General features: G+C 38.0%; 3 protein-coding genes across 4 annotated transcripts in view; 2 read left to right on the plus strand and 1 right to left on the minus strand.

Moving 5' to 3' along the window:
* tm4sf4 (transmembrane 4 L six family member 4) overlaps positions 1 to 670 on the plus strand; it is a 2,596-nt gene extending 1,926 nt beyond the window's left edge. Inside the window, exons 4-5 of the mRNA XM_074668812.1 lie at positions 177 to 363; positions 653 to 670. Coding sequence (XP_074524913.1) covers positions 177 to 363; positions 653 to 670 — 205 coding nt within the window. The remainder of the gene's footprint in view (positions 1 to 176; positions 364 to 652) is intronic.
* Positions 671 to 2,543: 1,873 nt separating this feature from the next.
* LOC141789140 (transmembrane protein 69-like) lies at positions 2,544 to 4,438 on the plus strand. Of its 2 annotated transcripts, XM_074668458.1 has the most exons (3): positions 2,544 to 2,852; positions 3,335 to 3,376; positions 3,485 to 4,438. In XM_074668458.1, the coding sequence occupies exons 1-3, from the start codon at positions 2,811 to 2,813 to the stop codon at positions 4,271 to 4,273; spliced, it is 873 nt and encodes a 290-aa protein (XP_074524559.1). In that variant the 5' UTR covers positions 2,544 to 2,810; the 3' UTR covers positions 4,274 to 4,438. The 2 variants fall into 2 exon arrangements, with proteins under 2 accessions (XP_074524559.1, XP_074524560.1); XM_074668459.1 differs by lacking the exon at positions 3,335 to 3,376.
* A 1,296-nt stretch (positions 4,439 to 5,734) lies between these two features.
* Positions 5,735 to 18,360, minus strand: slc25a24 (solute carrier family 25 member 24). The gene is made up of 10 exons (XM_074668457.1): positions 17,844 to 18,360; positions 15,356 to 15,482; positions 15,159 to 15,246; positions 12,694 to 12,805; positions 10,037 to 10,195; positions 8,656 to 8,808; positions 8,406 to 8,513; positions 8,102 to 8,269; positions 7,848 to 7,998; positions 5,735 to 6,920 (listed from the first exon to the last, which is right to left on the minus strand). The coding sequence occupies exons 1-10, from the start codon at positions 18,021 to 18,023 to the stop codon at positions 6,739 to 6,741; spliced, it is 1,428 nt and encodes a 475-aa protein (XP_074524558.1). The 5' UTR covers positions 18,024 to 18,360; the 3' UTR covers positions 5,735 to 6,738.
* Between the last annotated feature and the right edge of the window lie 532 nt (positions 18,361 to 18,892).

Consider the following 18,892-nt stretch of genomic DNA (forward strand, 5'->3'; position numbering starts at 1 on the left):
TGATCAGTCATCCCTGCATGAGCCAATGATATACCAAGCCAAATAAGTTAATTAATCCTTGCCTCTTGCTTAAAACGGTATACATCAAGCAAAATAAGAAGTGATTGGATAATTTGTGTGAAAACTCTTTTCTCTAATGATTGAAGTTCCTGGTCTCTTTTTTTCTTTCTTACCAGTGACTATCTGAGCAACAGAACTCTGTGGACGGATTGTCTGGAGCCAGATAACGTGGTGTCCTGGCATCTCTCTCTGTTCTCTGTGCTGCTGGTCATGGGTTTGATCCAGATGGCGCTCTGTGCTGTGCAAGTGGTGAACGGCCTGCTGGGAGCTATCTGTGGAGACTGCTGTGGCTGCTGTGGAGGGGTCAGTATCTGAAGTTGGTGCCTTAGTTGAGAAGAGTCAGACATTTGTGACGCAGAAAGTATTTCTGAGGGGTATTCTAAGCAACACAAATTCAACAAAATACCAGGGTTTGCAGATGTTTGACAATCTCATAGAGAGTTAAAAGGAACGTTTTCTGTAAACTTAAATTTAAATGAATACAATGTGTATCATTCTATCTACAGATATTCTTAATTATTAAAATGTATCAATTCAAACTACCTGACTGTTTACAATACAAAAACATCATTTTTTGTCTTTTGTCTTTCAGAGTGACGGAGCTGTCTAAACACTGCTTACAATTGGGCTTGAAGATAACTGTTTCTTATATGTATTCTATGGTTAAGGGGTACAATATATTCACTGCTTTATGCCATATCCTGAAGATTTTGCGTGAGAGCTTACTGATCACATCCTTTTTACTTTTTAAGGAAACTTGTGAAATGATAGAGCTCTCAATTGTTTTTTTTCCTACCTAGCACTTAGTAAGTCTGATGATTCAATTTATTATATTTATTCATCGTGCACCAGTTGCTTTATTTGACTGTAATTTAAAAAAAAAAAAAAAAAAACAAAAAAACACACACTTCTCCTCACACTAGGCAATTGTACAACTTTTAGCCCTTTTTCCTGACAATTCTTTTTGTATGACTGCCCTCTGCTGTGCAGTTATGGTGTTACATGCATGACTCTGATGGGGTTTAAAGGTCATGGAGAAGACATACATGTTAACATGTTATTGTACAGTCTGTGATCAGTACAGTCTATGGTCAACACTCCTTTAATGGTTAGATGCACTTCTCATTTTCAAAAAGAAAAAGAAAAAAAATTGACGGACAAATAAGTAGGACTGAAAGGGGATACTTTAATTTCCAAAATGCACTGTACAGTTGTGATTATCTAATAGATCTGTTCAGCCTCAATCATTATCTTAGTCAGTGGTGCTATACAAAGATTAGCTGTGTCTTTGGTTTTGTAAGTGGAAAACACAGACGTGTCTTAAGTGTTTGGTTGCCTTTAATGTTACTGACATTTTGTTATTTTCACTTGTCTTAATGCACTCCCATCAACTGCTCATCTTGGGAGCCTTAACTTGGCTGCTGAATAAATATACTTTATCTTTCTCCACCACTGTGACTTATTTTTTGCTTTCACGCTATTTTAGGAATTGATAAAGAAATGACTGCTACAGATTTTTTGGGGTATGGTTCAGCAGGATTACGGCTGTTTCATGACGTGTGAATCCATATACAATTTGGCCGAACTGCGGGGCAGTTTTGTCATGTCTACATGTCCCTGCACAGCAGCTACAAATATAAGGTCCACTGGCATAACATCCTTAGGTGGTAATGTGAATATGAGGCCAAAACAATAACAGGCCTATATCAAACATATACATTGTAGGCCACAACTTGGCTATTTTATCTGATATTTTTGTCTGTTTTATTGCTATAATCTTTGTCCCTATTCCGAAACAGAATGTCAAAGCTTATATTTATGCTTTGAAGCACTACTTGCCCTTGAGCTGGGGCTACTGTTATCAACTAGTCAGTTAGTGCACCAACTTTATCAGTGTAAGAATTAATTTCAGAATAAATAAACTATAGGCCTGCAACTACTTAAGTTAAAAGGAAGTGCACTAGAGAGTGAATTTGTACAACAGAAAAGAAACAGATTTGCTTTATGGATGATGCTCTTTTCTCTTTAAAATTTTTGCAGTCTGATTTATTCTTTTTTGTGATTCATTGGGGTTAGGATCTGCCGAGCTTGGCCAATTTCATTTCACTGTAATTAGCTAAAATTTCATAAACAATATAAAATCATCGATTGGATCTTTTTGGTTTATTTGAGATGGGTCTTTGTTGATATGCTTTATTGCTCATTATTCATAATGCTTTCCTCCGTGTTTAAAATGTTGAGTATTTAATAAAGCCATACAAAACGTTGATATTTTACAACATAAGTAACTCATTGTACACATTATTTCACATTAGTTTTGGTAATGAATAAATTTAGGAAATACAAATTCTGAGGAGCTACTTGGAAGCCGAAAACACCGGATCTTTCAAGTGAGTTGAGACAAATTTAAAAAAAAAAAAAAAAAAACGGTTCTTTTAAAGGCCGGAATTCTCATCACAAGAACGATGCACTCGTTTATCAGTTTGATTAATCGATCACCGAATTTCCCGGTGGTGTTCAAAAATAAAAAAGACGAAGAAAAAAATCGCATTTACCTGATAATATTGTAGTTTATACTTTCGTTTTGTTAAATTTCAAGTCATATTGAATAAATATCACCAAATGTACACATGATTCGCTTCGGCGTAACGTAAATGGTTGTGCTGGAACGTTAGTGAACGGCTCCTCTTGAACACGGAAGAAATAAACGCTTGTACCAACTTATTTCAGGTTACTTTTATGACCCCTGGATGAAATTGATCTGCGAAATATGTTTTAAACCTGACACGGAGGTAAGATTGTTGCGTAGCTTTCTTTAAATTTTTCTTGTTTTAGTGATAAACTCTGAAATAATCTTCTGCAATAGAAAGGAAGCCGCCAAGGCTAACAGCACGGCTTGTAATGTCACTTGAGGAAATAGGGTTAACGTTTAACCCATTGACTGCAATGAACCACAAGCAGTACCTCAAAGATTATTGTATCATAAAGATTCGTTGAAGTCCTGTAGCTTTCGAAGCATTAAAACTGTTGTACGTATATAAAAAGAGGGTTGTTTGGTAAAGTGCTGCACCTCCAACAGTTTAATTTACAGCTTCAAACTTTTACTGACCTTTTTTGTCATTTGGTCTGATATTTATATATATATATATATATATATATATATATATATATATATAACAAAAGTTGCAGTTCCTTTCTTTGTTTTATTTATCTAAGCCCATAGACTAATATCCAGTGGTTCGTTAACCTTATTCAACTTTTCCTTTATCATCAGATGATCTCTGTTCTGAGAAGAAGCTCATTAGCAGCCCAAAAGGTATCAAGTTTAAAGTTTTCAATTATAGAAATTTACACTTGTGTATAAATCTGTTTCAAACTGAAATAACATTTTTGTAAGTAATGTTTAAATGTTGTGTTTTTGTAGGTATGGCAGTGGGCAGGTCCTCCACAAAGATGCTTCACATCACTCCTGACTGGAGCCCAGAAAGGTGGATCCAGCTCCATGCAGATCTGCTGGGCCTCAAAAGCAAGGCCCTTGTTTTCAAACCATGATGACGGACGAGGAAATTGTTCCACTGTTTTGAGTTTCAGGAGGACTGAGCTCCCTCAAAGGGCTCAAAACATAAGTGTGTCATATGTTATGAAAAGCCAACATTTTCACTCCTCTGCTGTGAGGCTAAAGAAGCAACCACAGTCTGAACCTCTTCCCAGGGAGCTGGACCTGCTGCGCTATGACATGAAGGACTTGTGGAAAGGTCCCAAACCTGCCCTGTACCTGGGGTTTGCAGGGCTAATTCCCTTTGCCGCACCAACTCTGTTTATGGCTTTGACTGAGAGCTTCTTTCCAGAGCTAGCTTACGCTCAGTTAGCGTATGCTGCCTCCATTGTTTCCTTTCTTGGTGGAGCTCGATGGGGGTTTGCTCTTCCTGAGAGCAGTCCAGCCAAACCCGACTGGATAAACCTGGCTAACAGTGTTGTTCCCTCCCTGTTTGCCTGGTTGACCATGCTGATGAGCGACAACATTCTCACTGCTGAACTCATGGTTATCATGGCTCTGGGAATTACCTTACACAATGATCTGTCTCTGCTGCCCACTTATCCCACCTGGTTTAAAGCCCTGCGTGCCGTCCTGACTTTTGTGGCATTTATTTCTCTTCTTGGCACACTCATAATAAGTGGAACATTTCCAGAAAAGAAGATCTTCTCAGATTAGGTATTGCGATTACAGTTAAAATACCCAAGTACTGTGGTCATATTTCTCTGATGATTTTTAACGATTTCCCAGTCCTGGAGTTTTCATAGCCTCCTGTCAGAAATAACATGTCTCGTTATGTTAAAGATGTTATAAATCCTGGCAAAAATAAAAATAAAAAAATGAGCCTCTACGGTGGTAAAATTTGTTAGAACCAACATACAATGTTTTTTACATTTTTTTGAAGAATGAGAATTGGATGAAAACTACTTCCTTCTGAAGGTAATTTTGCATGTTTCCTCTGTAAATTTATAGTTCATGAAACCTTTGGTGATTTTTTTTTCTCAAGTTAACAATCTGAAACTGATTTATGAGTCTATCACTTTTTTATACATTTACTTAAAATCTGATAACGTGAGGTTTTAAAATGTTTTAGTGATTTGCTCAAAAGTGGAGAGTCTCAACTAAAGGTTAAAAAAAACAGCCTTGTTTGCGCTTGTTATTAATGGCAAACAGGCACCCATATTGTTACCCTAATAGCGTAATTGCCTGAGTCATATATTATTAACGTTTATTTGTTTATATTAAACAAATTATCAACATATTATTTTGTCAGCCTTGTAGCATGATATCAGTCAAAAAAATTCAAATTGATTAAAATAAGTCATGTTTGTAGAGACTAAATCATAACAGTACGAGTGTTGCAAAACCATTGCAGGTGGTACAAAAACAGTTGCAGTCTCATGCTCTAATATGACATCACTGGCATGCAACACACAGTATACACCACCAAGTCAAAGTTAGCAAATTCATCTCTGACCAGCTCCACAAAAAGTGTTAAGGCATCCTTGGGCCTTACTGAAGGGACAAAAAAGAAGCAAATTAAGCTACTTTTTTCAGCAGTTTGGTACGTTTTCAGGCAGCTTGATGCTGACTGGAGCTGTATCTAAAGTATCACTTGATGTTGAAAAATTGTCGGGATGTTCTTGTGGAATATTGACCTATTAGAATCGATTCCTGTAAACATCACATTTAACACCACCTCCCCCTTTTCAAGAGTTATAGTTGTAGGAATCAATCAACTACATTAACATGATCCCTGAAGTTGTCTGTTATGTCTGACCAACAACCAGGCACCAAGACACAGATACACTAAGAAGGAACTAGCCTGATGGCAAACAAATTCCTTTCTGACACCAAATTAGTCGTCCCTATGTCCTTTGACATGTCAGGGATCAAACAACTAAAGACAGACGTGTTCTACATCACAGGGGAATAAGGTGTTACGTAAGATCTAAAGTGGAGTAATCTGTACTTAAGCCTCGGAGGTCAGAAGAACGGCATCAAAAAGTGCAACACACAGGACTTGAAAGAAAGCTTGTACGACAACAAGTATGCATCAGAACTTACTTTAACAAGTTTTGTTTGTATTTCAGATTCATCTCAATATGCTCAACTTAATGAACACACACTCTGAATGTCTCTTATTCAATTGTTTTTTTATTAACGGAAACACCAGCATCTAATTTTCCATGTATTGGGGGGAAAAGGCAAGAAAAACATGGAGGTTGGGAGGAAGAACACATAAGGCACATTACTCCCCTCTTCACCAAACTTAACCAAAAGGTGCAAGAATGATTTTCTGTGAAAAGACCTTTTTGGAACAAAAAAAACTTAGTTGAAACCTTTCCCATAAGAGCAGACCAGAGTGTGAGTCATTGGAGAGTAAATACAGTATTGCACTTCAAGAGTTTCCTCGAGTTTGAAGGTGAACAGCTCCCGCTTACAAGGGACATTTTACACAATATTCTGAGATCTCTGTGTAGCAATGCTGCGAAGATGTGCGTTAACCGGTCTGCCCTTTTTATTAAACAAGGATAAAAAAGTGTTCCGCTTTTAGGATTGGTGCAATAAGGTGCCTTTTGGTCAAATATTAAAGGAGTGTGTCATTTTTGCATCAGCGACATAAGAACGTTTCTCAGTATAAGTAATAAAAAAACATGACATCTCCACCCTGATTAATGATTGTACAAAGGAAAAAAAAACATGCCTTGAAATAAAAGTGAGCCTCTATCAGCATTTTTGGTTTTCAAATTCTTATTATCCTCCTCTTTGGCTGCAAAAACTTAAAGTCTGTGACCTCAAATTAGGCCCTGAGACTAACACCTGAGGTCAATCTGAGGGTGTATTCTTGAAAATGTGACACACAGCGGAGGTCAGCAGGGGTCTTTTGTAGAAGTCTTGTCATTAGCCCTGTGTAAGACCTGCAGGATTTTGTAAACACTATCTTCTTTATAATGGCTCAAAAGTTTTGCCAAAGCCCTGCAAACACTTTCAAAACTTCTACAAAAGACCCACCTGCTGCTTGTCGAGTCCTAGGTGACCTCAAGGTAACAATCTTACAATATAACCGGTTGAATTTTAAAAAAATGTTGTACATCCTTTACACTCTCACAGACACAAAAAGTCACAGACCAACACAGTGTCTACTTTTGAATACCCAGAGCAGACCGCATGTACTCGTACACCACGTAGCTGATGCTGACAGCTGGTATGACCTTCATGAAATTGGGCAGGATACCACGGTAAAGTCCAAAGAAGCCCTCCTTTTCCACAATCCTCTTCACCATCAGGTTCATGGGCAGCTGCTCCGAACCCTCCAGAGAAGCTGAAAAAAAAAGAGAAAAAAATGTTCAGTATATTAATCTAAAAATGTTGACTCGATTCTTTTCAACTTGAAACAAACTATTCAAGGTTGATATTGAAAAAGGTTTAATTAATCCATATTTGTCTCATCTTAGCTGCACACTCAAACTTCAAAATGTTGAAGCCATCTCTGAACCCATAAATCATGCAATAGTGAATCACACCAGACTGTCATCCAAAACACTAATAGAAATAAAGACTGATGAGCCTGTGCATAAAACTGCAACTACTAAACTGGCCACTTAAGGGCGGTGGAAGGAAACTACAAAATAAACAGTGACAAGCCCACTGACACCTGAAAAACCTGGCATAGCAGTATCATTAATTTGCTAAAAACAGTTGCTTATTTTAGTTCAAAGCAAATGACTGATGGAGTACTTATATCCTCAAATTAAAGCTCCGGTGAGAATTTTTACTTGGTTGTGAAACAAACTGAAATTAATACTCATATCCCTTAATGACCCACAAAAGCAAAAAGACCACAAACAGGTAGAGTAACTGTTTCTATATTGTCAGTTTCGATGGTTAAAGCCACTGGCTGAGGAGTAGGAGTCACACCAAGTGGTTTACTGGACACTGCTATTAAAGCCTATTTTCACACTTAGCATGGAAAAAACTTGGTAAATAATACAGTAAACTAGTGACAGTGACATGAATTAGGCTAGTCGTCATGACACATTAATAGCTCATACTTAGACTGGGCAAAATCAGCAAAGCTGGGATGAAAATCAACACAAACCAAAAGTTCTTCACAGGAGCTTTAACGATTGTAAAGTATAAAGAGAAAAAGCATCTGGAGCTTTTTGTTTCCAAATTAAAACTTCACAACTCACAGAAAAGTAAATAATGGTTCAAAACAAAAATGTGACTGAAGTTTGCTTCTCTATACCTTGTGCCTGCATCCGGGTACGGATTAAAGCCAGGGGGTAGCTGGCCAGTTGTCCACATGTGCTGGATATAGTTCCACAGCCGAGCAGCACCAGAACACCAGGATTAGCCGTGTCTTTGGCGTATCGAGACAACCAAAAGTTCTTTAAGCTCTGGAGAAGAAGGGATGTCATATTACACACAACATACCTATAGAACGTATGATTAAAGCTTCCTTCCAAATTTCATACGTGAGATTTACATGTACCAACAAACCTCATAAACAGCAAGATCTATGCCAGCGTAGGGGATGATGCCCAGAATATTGGGAATGTAGCCCTTGTAAAACGCCTTCACTCCCTCTTTCTGCAGGATTTTCTTGGCACAGTCAAACATTCCTGAGTACTGTCCGGTTTTCCTCAGGGTCAGGCGGGTTTTCATCACCTGGAAGATGAAATATAAAACCCTTAAAATCTTAAAATCGAGAATATAAAAATATTCTTCCTCTAATAGAGTAGCATTCTTAATAAACAGATGAGTACCTCAAATTGCAACTCGTAACACCTCCACCTGTGCTTACCTCCATGGGGTAGATGGCAGTTTGTGCAGTGGCTCCAGCCAGTGATCCAGCCATGAACCTTTCATGGGTTTTCACCTTTCCAGGCTCACTGGACAGAAGCTTCTTATACTGAAAGACCAAAGTAACGATTACAGATCTGCAACTGTTGTTGGTTTTTTTCCACTCTGATCATCTTCAAATAACTGATACCTGTTCCAGTGTTTCTGGTATTTATTCTGTTGCCAGTTTAAAGAAAGTCAGATGAATTCACCTGCTCATAGGCCATGAATTTGATAGCAGTCTCAGGGGCGATCTTCAGTACGTTGACACCATTTCCTCTCCACAGAGACGTTATGCCTCCTTCTTTTAACATTTGCTTGAAACCACCAACCAGGCTGATTTTGTTGCTCTTTGAGGCATGCACCTGTTGATGGAAGAAAAGGGAATTATTTTTCATTATCATATGGAACAGCTTTCATGAATTCTCTTTTAATCATTTGCCATTTTAGTTTAGCTATTCTAAAAGTCTGAAACCATTTATGTGTCAGACTAGCCTCAAAGATTCTTGTCAAGCGGCACGATTACTTTACTTTTAAAATAGGGAAGGAAAAAAGTTTCTTTTTTGTCAAGAAACACTCCTTAACTGCTCACAGGACAAAATCAGAACAAAACAAATGTTCCTCACAGCAGCTATGGTACAAAAACAATCAAACAAAATTCTGAACTGTTTTTAGATCAAACTGCAAACTTCATGACTGCTGTTAACAAAATCCCATTCCACATATTATTTCATCTGAGCAGTCTAGAGGGGGTGATTTTTGGTATCATGTGTAAAAAGATCACTATATTCCCCCTCTTGAATGCTACTGGACTCTTAGTCTGATATTTTATGTACATGTGTGCCTGTGCACTAAACAGACACCTGTTGATGTAAAACACCAGTTTTGAAGTACATCTTTCTTTAATTTGTTTATACTATTATGTATGATGCTACCTGATACCTTTATCCAGTTTAATCTTAACTGTCTATACACAAAATTTAAATTAAAACTCATTATGCAAATTTATGAGTCAAATTAATGAGACAGGCATATATTTATGCATATCTAAGCTCAATGACCTTGAACTGTTTTTTGATTCACAGTTCACGGATATTTTTAGACAAAGTTATTGGCTGTGATCCACTTCATTAAGTCACTGTACAACTTGATGAGCCTTGAAACACCTTGGTGATGTTTTGCTAATCAGTACACTTTTGAAGCTCATAATCTGATCCACAGTAAACATTTTGGATCCATGCCAGTGGTGTCATCCAATCATGTAATAATAATAATAATAATAATAATATAAATAAACTTTATTTATATAGCACTTTTAAAAACATTTGTTTACAAAGTGCTTTGACACCAACAGCAAGCACAAGAGTATAGCATTAAAAAAAAGAAGGTTAAATAAAATCAAAGAACAATTAAAGACAAACACAAAGGCAGAATGAAATAAAGAGTCACAAAGAGCTTTAACATAAACATAACACAAACACACATATAACACAAAGAACTTAAACCCCAGAAGAGGGCACAACGTATGTAGAGAAGACAATGTAGAGAAGATATGATAAAACAACAACCAGTGAAAAGTATGTCTGGACTCACCTGCATGAACACCTTCATCCTGTCCAGTGGGGCGGTTCCTGTGCGAGACACAGCGCCCGCCATGGCCCCCGCTGACAGCTGCTTCCACCACAGACCTGTCGTCTTCTCTTCCTCTGTGAACTCATCAGGGATGGCGAGGCTGTCTCCAATGTCCAGCACCTACACACAAACGATTTCATTTAAATCAGAGTCAAAGACATTTCAAACACTGTGTGAAAGGAAATGACTGACTGCCAAGATGCATCTTTGCTCACAAGAAACCCAGATCAACAAATTAATCAATGTTCAAATGAAGCCTCTACTGAGAATCATTACAAGTTATTCAAAGAGCCTTTAAACCAAGGATGCTTTCCAGCTTCACCTTGAACTTAATGACGTACAGGAGAGGAGGAACGTCGCGTCCTCATTCAAAAGCTTACATAACCACAGCTCCATGCTGGGAGATCAACAGCTTTGTTACATGGCAATTTATAAAATCTGGTTCTTTGAATAACATCACACCAGCAACAGACTGTTATTACTGCTGACATTTAAAACAATTTCACAAATGAATGAAAAAACATTCTAAGAAAACTTTACATTTAACAGACGCTAGAAAAAAAGCTTTTCTATTGATGAAGTGACCTGTGAGATAGAGAGAAAATTTGACACAACTTTGAAAATTCTAAACATTTAATTCAAATCAAAGAGGGTTCTCTGATGTAAATATTAACTCTTACATTTTAAGAGTTTAAAATTCAAATAAAAAAGGTCATCTGACCACCACACATTATTAGCATCGGTATTTTTACAAGGAAGCTTGAAATTAGGTTGATATCATACAGCCCCAGATGAATCCTTGTACAAACTGAGCAAGTTATGACATTCAAATAATAGTTCACTCAATTTACTGGACAAAGCACACATTGACAACACTATTGTAAACAAACTTCTGATGATCTCTTGGATCAAGAAGTCAAACACACAAACCTACCATTTCCACCTCCACCTCATAGATCGCTCCATCATCCTCAAAGTCGATGAAAAACCACTTTTTCTGCTCTTGCTGCTGCTGCTGGAGCTGCAGCAGAGCCATGGCTCAACTCAAGCTGAGAAAACTATGCTCCTTCAACCAACTCTGTCCCAAAACCTAACCCTCAGAAACTGATCAATCCTTCAAACAATTCTAATAAAGAGTCCGTTCAGGTGACGAGGGCCTGAGGTAAGAAACTTTGTACCCCAAGAAGCCGATAACCATTGGCGTGAATACTGGAGATGATGGGAATGTCTCACTGCCATAGATGTCACCACTGAAGCCTGAACTCAGCTGCCTCTCTGCTGTCTAGTCCTGTCCCTTTCTGGACTCACTTCCTCTCTCAAGTGAACTGTCCCAATCCCAGTGACGAGGTAATCCTCCGTCAGGTCAGACTGAAATTAGCTTATCTCGGCCTCAGATTAGCAGCCACAGGTTTATTTGTGGTTGTGCCAGTGAACAAAGGCAGCAAACGTCAGAGATTAGCCATTGACTGGAGGTGGCTGTGTCTCCAACATGCAACCACTGTACATCACAGCCAGGCATCCAGCATAAAATGTCAGGAATTAAATTAGCCATTAGCCAACCATGAAGGCTAAATGACTTGAACACAGGACACAACACTTCCAGCAGACTCTACTCTATGATAAATAATGTGACCTGTACACGTATGTTGCTGTAGATGAGTGACATACATAAAAAAAAGTTTAAGTAAAGCTTTTTTTTGACAACAAATAAATTTATCGAATCAGAAAAATCTCTACAGTGCTCTCTTCTCAATATATTCACACGCCTTTATTGTACTGGTATAATCATTTAGATCAAACAACAAAGTAATAGATGGGTCATCTTAAGCTTTTTTTAAGGCCTGAAGAGCTCTTATGCTGCATTTTTATTTCTCTATTTTGCAGATTTTACTAACACTTCCAAACTCCTCCCTGTCTCATTCAATCTCACCTTTTTCCTCGTAATGAATGAGTTTAATCTGTTGACGTAGAAGTACTGATCTTCTGCCAAACTTCCCGTCCAAATCCAATACCAGCCAACAGCTCTCTTTCACAACTTTCCCCTTTGGTACTCGAGGTTCTTAAAGTGAGCGCAGGAGCAGTGAAAGGACATTAAGGGCAAAGAATAGAAAGTTAACTCCTTTGCCTCCAGGTTTTATCATCTTCTAACTACTGATTTATTTCTCTGAGTGACAGCAAAGCCAACATGTTCAGACTGGCCTCAGCAATAAAGTAGAGATTGAAATTGTGAAACACTTCTTTTATTTCCAACTTTAACTTTTGGGCTTTAATTGTGCTTCTGTTCATTTTGTTCTGAGAATTTGGGATTAAGAAGATCGAGAAAGCTCTTTGGGACATCATGTCACTTTCTCTCACATAAGGTCAAATTAATGTCAAATCATCAGCATCATACATATAAGACAATCACACCAAACCAAAAAATCATCTGCAAAAAAGACTGGCTTTAAAGTGTGGTACATGGCATAAAAACAGCGCCTAACAGATCTCAAAACTTCTGGCTTCACCCCTGGGTTTAAAAGTCTATCTCCTCATAAAATGAATCCATCACTCCTGTCTCTTTCTCACAGACAGTGAAAAGACACACACAGTCCAGTTACTGAGTCATGCTCTGTACTTACTGTGGAGTGCTTCCAGTAGCGGATAATGTCCTGCAGGTTGGTAGCAGGGTTAAACAAGAAGTGCTCCCTCCATTCATTCCAATCCACAGTCATGGTGCCGTCGACATCGATGCTGTACAGAACAGAAAGATAGAAGCCATCAGAAAGTATTTATAAAGATTATATATATCAAAAAGGCAAAAAAAGACTCCTGCATGGTTTCCATTCAAGAGATTTTTTGTGTGGTTGTGTTGAGGGATGACAACTTCTGTTTTTTAAATGAAACTCACAAACAAAAGTTTTCAGTTTTGTCGCTGTTGCTCTCTTTGATTTTTGTTGCTCAAAATGAGACATCACTATTCATTTCAGAGCATTCACACCTAAAAACTCCTCACAGGAGCTTTAAGTTAGAGGTCAACACTTCATGTCACACCATCCAGGAGTTCCCAAGATGACGGCTTGTGGATTACCAACACTTCAGATACTCTTCCAAATCCAATTACCTTCCCAGAACAATTAAGTTTGTCCTTCCTTTGTGCGTAGTGGTGAGACAGACACAGACACAGACAGACAGACAGACAGACAGACAGACAGACAGACAGACAGACAGACAGACAGACAGACAGACAGACTGACGGATGGACAGACAAAGAGACAGACAGAAGGACAGCGTCTGAAAGAGAGATTTCCCTTGAAGCAACAGATAGAGAGGGAAAATGCAAATAGCCTGCCAACATAGGATGAAGACGGCAGCCATGCAAATCATGTAACAGCAGTAAAATGGTTTAACATAAAGTCCAGTTCTGGAATAAATAAGAAAATCAATTTAATCAGTATATTAAAAGTTATTATATATCTAGAACTGTATATATAGATATATTCTTTAATTCTTTCTCTATCAATCTCCGTCCTCATCTCCCCTCATTGAGTCATCTTTCATTTATTTCCTTCCTTAGTGTCACTTCTCCTGGCATCAATTTCTCTCTGTGGTTTTCAAACACATCTCTCTGTCTGATTCACAGTCATGCACATCCTGCTTTACTTCTCTTTCTTCAGAGAAGACGACTCAGCTTGCTCCTCAATATCTGCAGCGTCTAACTTTGCGTATGCAAATGTAGCACGCTAAGAAAAATGTAGAGTATTCAGCTGAAACCTGTTGTATCTGTTTCAATTAGTGAGGCCTGAATGACTGGAAAGACTGGCAACAACTCATTAACGAGCTGTACAAACAATAAAACAAACTTTGACTATGTGGGAAATCTATTTCACATATCATGCTTATTAAGATGGTCTGACCACAGCCTCTCTAATTTCAAGTTTCTCTTAACAATATCTGCATCCAAAGCAGAGGTGATATACTTTTTGGGTCTTTGATACTAACCATTGTTGTAATTGTATCTCTGATTTTTTATAAATTATTCTTTTCTTGACTTAATGTTACTGAAAATAAAAAAAACAGCTACACATATACACCCGTGCTTGATGTTAATGAGTTTAGTTACACATTCAGCTATAGTTTGTGTTTATTCACAAAAATTGAGCAGGTATTTAACAAATCTGAAGAAAAGTAAATTTAGGATATATGTTCGCAGGCGTATATAAGTGTAGACAAGTGCATATATTAAGCATATTACATATATAACTGATCAATTTATACAACTACGATAGCTTATTTATATTTCTGCAGTGTTAATATATGATGACGATGAGTAAAAATAATTTTGATGGCGGAACACTGCATGTAAGAGGAAAAAATATTCCCATATATATATATATATATATATATATATATATATAGTTTTTGTTATTTGATTGTTTGCTTGTCTTATAAAGCTATAGAACTTAAAGTGTTAAAAAATTATTTGCTGTCAGTTTTTCTGAATAGATGTGCTATTTAATAACGAGAGAAGAAAATTTAAAGCTGTGGGCCTCCCCAAGCACAAAACATTCAAGGTTCAACAAATCCTTGATTAGTCTCGAAACCAGAAGTCTACCTGAACATTTAGTTAGTGACAGGCTTGTGTAGGTGAATACAGTCATCCTATTACCTTGATATCTCAGATTTCAAGCTGTATTTAAAGTTTGTAATAACCAATATTAAACAAAGTCAATAAGACAAACTACAGTGTTATATTGTCATTTTTAAAGGAAAAAAAAAAACAAGAGAAAGCTCTCTCAAAATGATGTTTGTTTCACGTTTGTTTACTGTCTTCAACTCAGTCAGATCTCTTAATCATGTACTGTCAGCCCACAGCTCTGTCATATTAACACAGTTAACCTCCTATCAGTCCCCTGCACAGATCCCCACCACCTCCTCCTTCAAACTTCTCTCTTTCAGTTTCAGCTTCATATCTTTTCTGAGTTTAATACACAGAAAGAGGAAAAAAATTCTTTACAGGCTTTCAAGTTTAACTCCTCACTGTCTAAAGAGCATCAAATGCTGCAGAGTGACCTTCCTACATTAGGTCAAAAACCAGCAGAATCACCTCTGAAGGATTTTCTGTGCCCCATCTTCGCTGATGTCCAGACCAAGTTCAGCGAGTGCCTGTTTGATCTCCAGAGGATCCACTTTGCCTGTGACAAATACAGCACAGTAATTCTTACATTTCTCACATCCATACATCAAAGCTGTTGAATTATTCTTAACCCATAAACCTTAAGTCAGCTGAAAATATCACCTTACCATCATTGTTTTTATCCAAACTCTTGAAGGTCAGCTTTAATTTCTTCTCATGCTCCTTCAGATATTTGGAGAACTCGTTGAAGTCGAGCCTGTCGTCTTTGTCTTGGTCCCCAGCTGACACTATTTTCTGAAGAAAACACAGGAAACAATTAATTCTGGTAAGGAAAGGCCCAGAGGCTGCTGATCTGTTGTGCTTTGTCTAACTGCCTTTGTCTCGTGCCTGTTATTGGCAGAATAACACAAATGTGTCGATCCTTGTTTGACTTACATATGTGTGCAGTCTGTTACATGATCCAACTCCTTTATTCCAGTCTCATGGTCAATCTTTACACTAGAGTTTATGAATACTTTTGCATTGATACTTCTAAGACTATTTCTGCCATCTTTTTTGTTCCTCTGTGATGCACTATGTAAACACTGACTCGCCTTGTTTGCAGAAGGATTAACCTAGATCAAAAATAACATGCAGCTGTCATGCTCTGCTGTATGTGCATATTGCTGTCAGGACTCACATGAAGCCCTCTAAGCAAAGCAACTGCTTCGCGGAGCAAATCAAACTGGAGATAAAGGGAGTCAGGCCAGCATTGCATTTTCTTTTTTTCCAGAGGGGGCGCCAAAGTTTACGCAAACCAACAGTCCCTTGCAGGATCTTTAAAGCCGAGTTTTGAGAGATAAAATATTGAGCCTAAGGAGGCCACAGCTGACTGAGTGGGGTTGTTTTAAGGGTGAGCAGTGTGCATGCTACTGCTTCTTGGATAGATAATAAAAAAAAAGGGCCTCCTCTCACCTACTAGCAGCCTCTCGTGAACTTTTTCCTCTTACCATCATAAAGTCATCAGCCACACTGATGAGCATGAGGAATGCAGGTTTATTTAATCAGTAAAGGCGTGACCATCTTCTTGGAATCACAACAACACGGCCCACCATAAAAGCTCACACCTTGTTTGAACCTTGCGACAGTTTCAGACATTATGGTTCACCTTCTTTACATATGCTGCTCTTCTTCATGAGCCTAGTGTTATGTCGAGAAACCAGATTTTCTTAAGAGCCAGATGGTTAAATGTGAGGAATGTGAGAAATGTGAGTCAAGGAGAGTTTCAAAAATTCTCTCTGAATGGGTTTTGACATGAAATCCTAAATATCTCTCTTCAGAGGTGTCTTTTCAAATATTTTTATCAATTCCTCTTTTTTAAATTTAATTCAATTCAATTTAGGGTACAAAATAAAACTAACGATACATAGTATATGGACGGAGGTGATGAACTCGTTTCACCTCCTGTTTGTATTGGTTCTCTTCAGAAACAATTTGAAGATCATCGCCTGATCAACTGTGGGGTTTTTTTAGATTTGTCAACAGAGAGTCTGAAAATAATTACTCTTTGTTGTTGTTGGAAGCTGAGGAGACACACAGGACATGTTTATAGGTCAACTGCCTTGCCTAAAGGCACCTTAATGATGACAAGGCGGGGCAAAACAATCCTCATTCATCCTCGCACTTGTTGTATGGCACGCCTTAAAAGGTCTGACTGTATCATCAAGACACCCCAAAGTTAGTGAAAGCAAATCTGCACATAAAATGGAATTGTCACAATAAAATTTAAAGGGATAATTTTATATAGTCAAGGGATCTAGAGCAACTTCTAAATTGGTCTTAAAGTTGTAAGTCAAACTGCTGTTTCAAAAGTAAAAATGGTTACCTCATTTCTTTTTTTACCAGTTATTTTGATGTTTTTTAACCAATTTGTCAAGGAAAGTGTTAAATAAAAGGTAAATTTTATAACCTACAAATAATCATGATAATATATTCCATTACAAAAGAAAATGTGACAACTTGGAGGATCCAGAAAATAAACTAAATGGAGCTTGTGCTTTTTCTTTGAGGAATTCAGTGTCATTCTTGACCATATACTAATTTAAGGTGTATATATCGAGTGTATATTTTGGCCATGCAGTAAATGAAGCAAACTACAAAGTATTAAGTTGTCCTGGAAACTTTTGACTCAATTGGCTAGTTTATCTGGGTCAAACATTTATTATTTTACTAATTCAATAACTATTGGTTATAATTTTACTTAATTTTTCTTAACTTTTCTGTTTCGCTAAACTAAATGATCTAAGGAGATTACCAGATAAAATAAAACTGATATTACTGCAATCAGTTACCTTTAACCAACCCATTTTAAAGACTAAAAGTCAAACTGTAATTGAAAGTTTTAAAAAGAAGTTCACATCATTAAGTTACTTTGGCTATGCTACGGTCTTTAAGCAAAAAGAAAAAAAAAATCAAGGAACAAAACTTTAGTACTCGGTGTCTCTGAGCTGTTCTTACTCATTTTGATGTATTAAGTTGTTCCCTTAGAGGCCTATGTTGGTATTGGGACCATTTCGGCTTAACACAGAACATGAAGCACAAGGTCTCTCCGGAATGCAGATTGTGAGAGTTCATTTCCTACAAAGCCTCTCTGTGATCTGTTAACTGTATCCGTACCTCTGCTGCTCCCTTCCCAGCTCTGATGCCCATGGCAGCCAGGCCCGCCTTCAGCTCGGAAACATCCACTTTTCCATCCTTGTTTGTGTCCAGTTTGGCAAACAGCTCCTCGTACACATTCGCCGCATCATCAGCACACTGACAGTCCGTGAAAAACAACTTCCTAACGACTTGATACATCGTTACTGAAAAGTCAAGGCCCGCAGAGCTCCAGACACAAAACTGTGCAACGAGGCTGCAGTGGAGACACACACTCACACACACATACACACACACTCAGGCGCGCACAAACCGATTCCTGTGGTTGGCACTTCTGGTTTGAGGCAGGACAGACACCCGAGTGATTTCAACGAGATTTCCGCAATGCAGCTTGGAAAAAAGTAGTAAAAAAGTCCTCATAAGGCGGTTTGTATAGTGAAATAATACATTTACGTGAGTCTGTTGGCGGATGAGGTAGGTTAGCAGCGCCGTGCAGAGGGGTGGGGAGAGACGCTTTGCCTGAAAAGACCTCCTCTATTACTGCGCACACAAACATTGAGACACACCCTTCAGCAGGAGCAACACTCATTATATTATTTCACGACGCGTATTTCCATTGAAGGGACACATGACACAGCCTCTGTAACTCTCTGCATTTTCTGTCAAATACCATACTACATTTACAAATCCTAAAGATTTTGAACGATATACTTTCTCAGATCAAGTTATCTTTTCTTGTGCAACACCCCCCACTAATAAGAATTTACATATCCATGCAGTGTAGGCATATTTGGTATAGTTTTTGCCCCAATAGTAGGTCTAGAGTGCGAAGTCCGTGGAGACAATCTGATTCAGTTCAGTGAGTCATACCCTCAGGAATCTGGCAGCTGGTCCAGGCAAAACATGTCTCCAAAACTTTTTAACTAGTTTAATCTGATGTCGACAGAGGCAGGGAAACGACTGTGGAGTGAGTGTTTTTAAATGTCTTCTGGGGATTGCATAACACAGGCATATAGCCTATATAGCTGAGGTGCACAGAGAAACCTATTTAGTTATAAAAGATTTTGTAT

Source organism: Halichoeres trimaculatus, unplaced genomic scaffold (genome assembly GCF_033239565.1).
Source record: "Halichoeres trimaculatus isolate MK-OKI-2021-1 unplaced genomic scaffold, fHalTri1.1 fHalTri1_scaffold_4, whole genome shotgun sequence".
NCBI classification, from domain to species: domain Eukaryota; kingdom Metazoa; phylum Chordata; class Actinopteri; order Labriformes; family Labridae; genus Halichoeres; species Halichoeres trimaculatus.

Coding starts and splice junctions, on each gene's coding strand:
- LOC141789140 (XM_074668458.1), top strand. CDS start 2,811: ATGAAATTGATCTGCGAAATATGTTTTAAACCTGACACGGAG. Junction 2,853..3,334: donor GTTTTAAACCTGACACGGAG/GTAAGATTGTTG, acceptor CTTTATCATCAG/ATGATCTCTGTTCTGAGAAG. Junction 3,377..3,484: donor GCTCATTAGCAGCCCAAAAG/GTATCAAGTTTA, acceptor GTGTTTTTGTAG/GTATGGCAGTGGGCAGGTCC.
- slc25a24 (XM_074668457.1), bottom strand. CDS start 18,023: ATGTATCAAGTCGTTAGGAAGTTGTTTTTCACGGACTGTCAGTGTGCT. Junction 15,247..15,355: donor TTTGGATAAAAACAATGATG/GTAAGGTGATAT, acceptor TATTTGTCACAG/GCAAAGTGGATCCTCTGGAG. Junction 7,999..8,101: donor TAGATCTTGCTGTTTATGAG/GTTTGTTGGTAC, acceptor CTTCTTCTCCAG/AGCTTAAAGAACTTTTGGTT.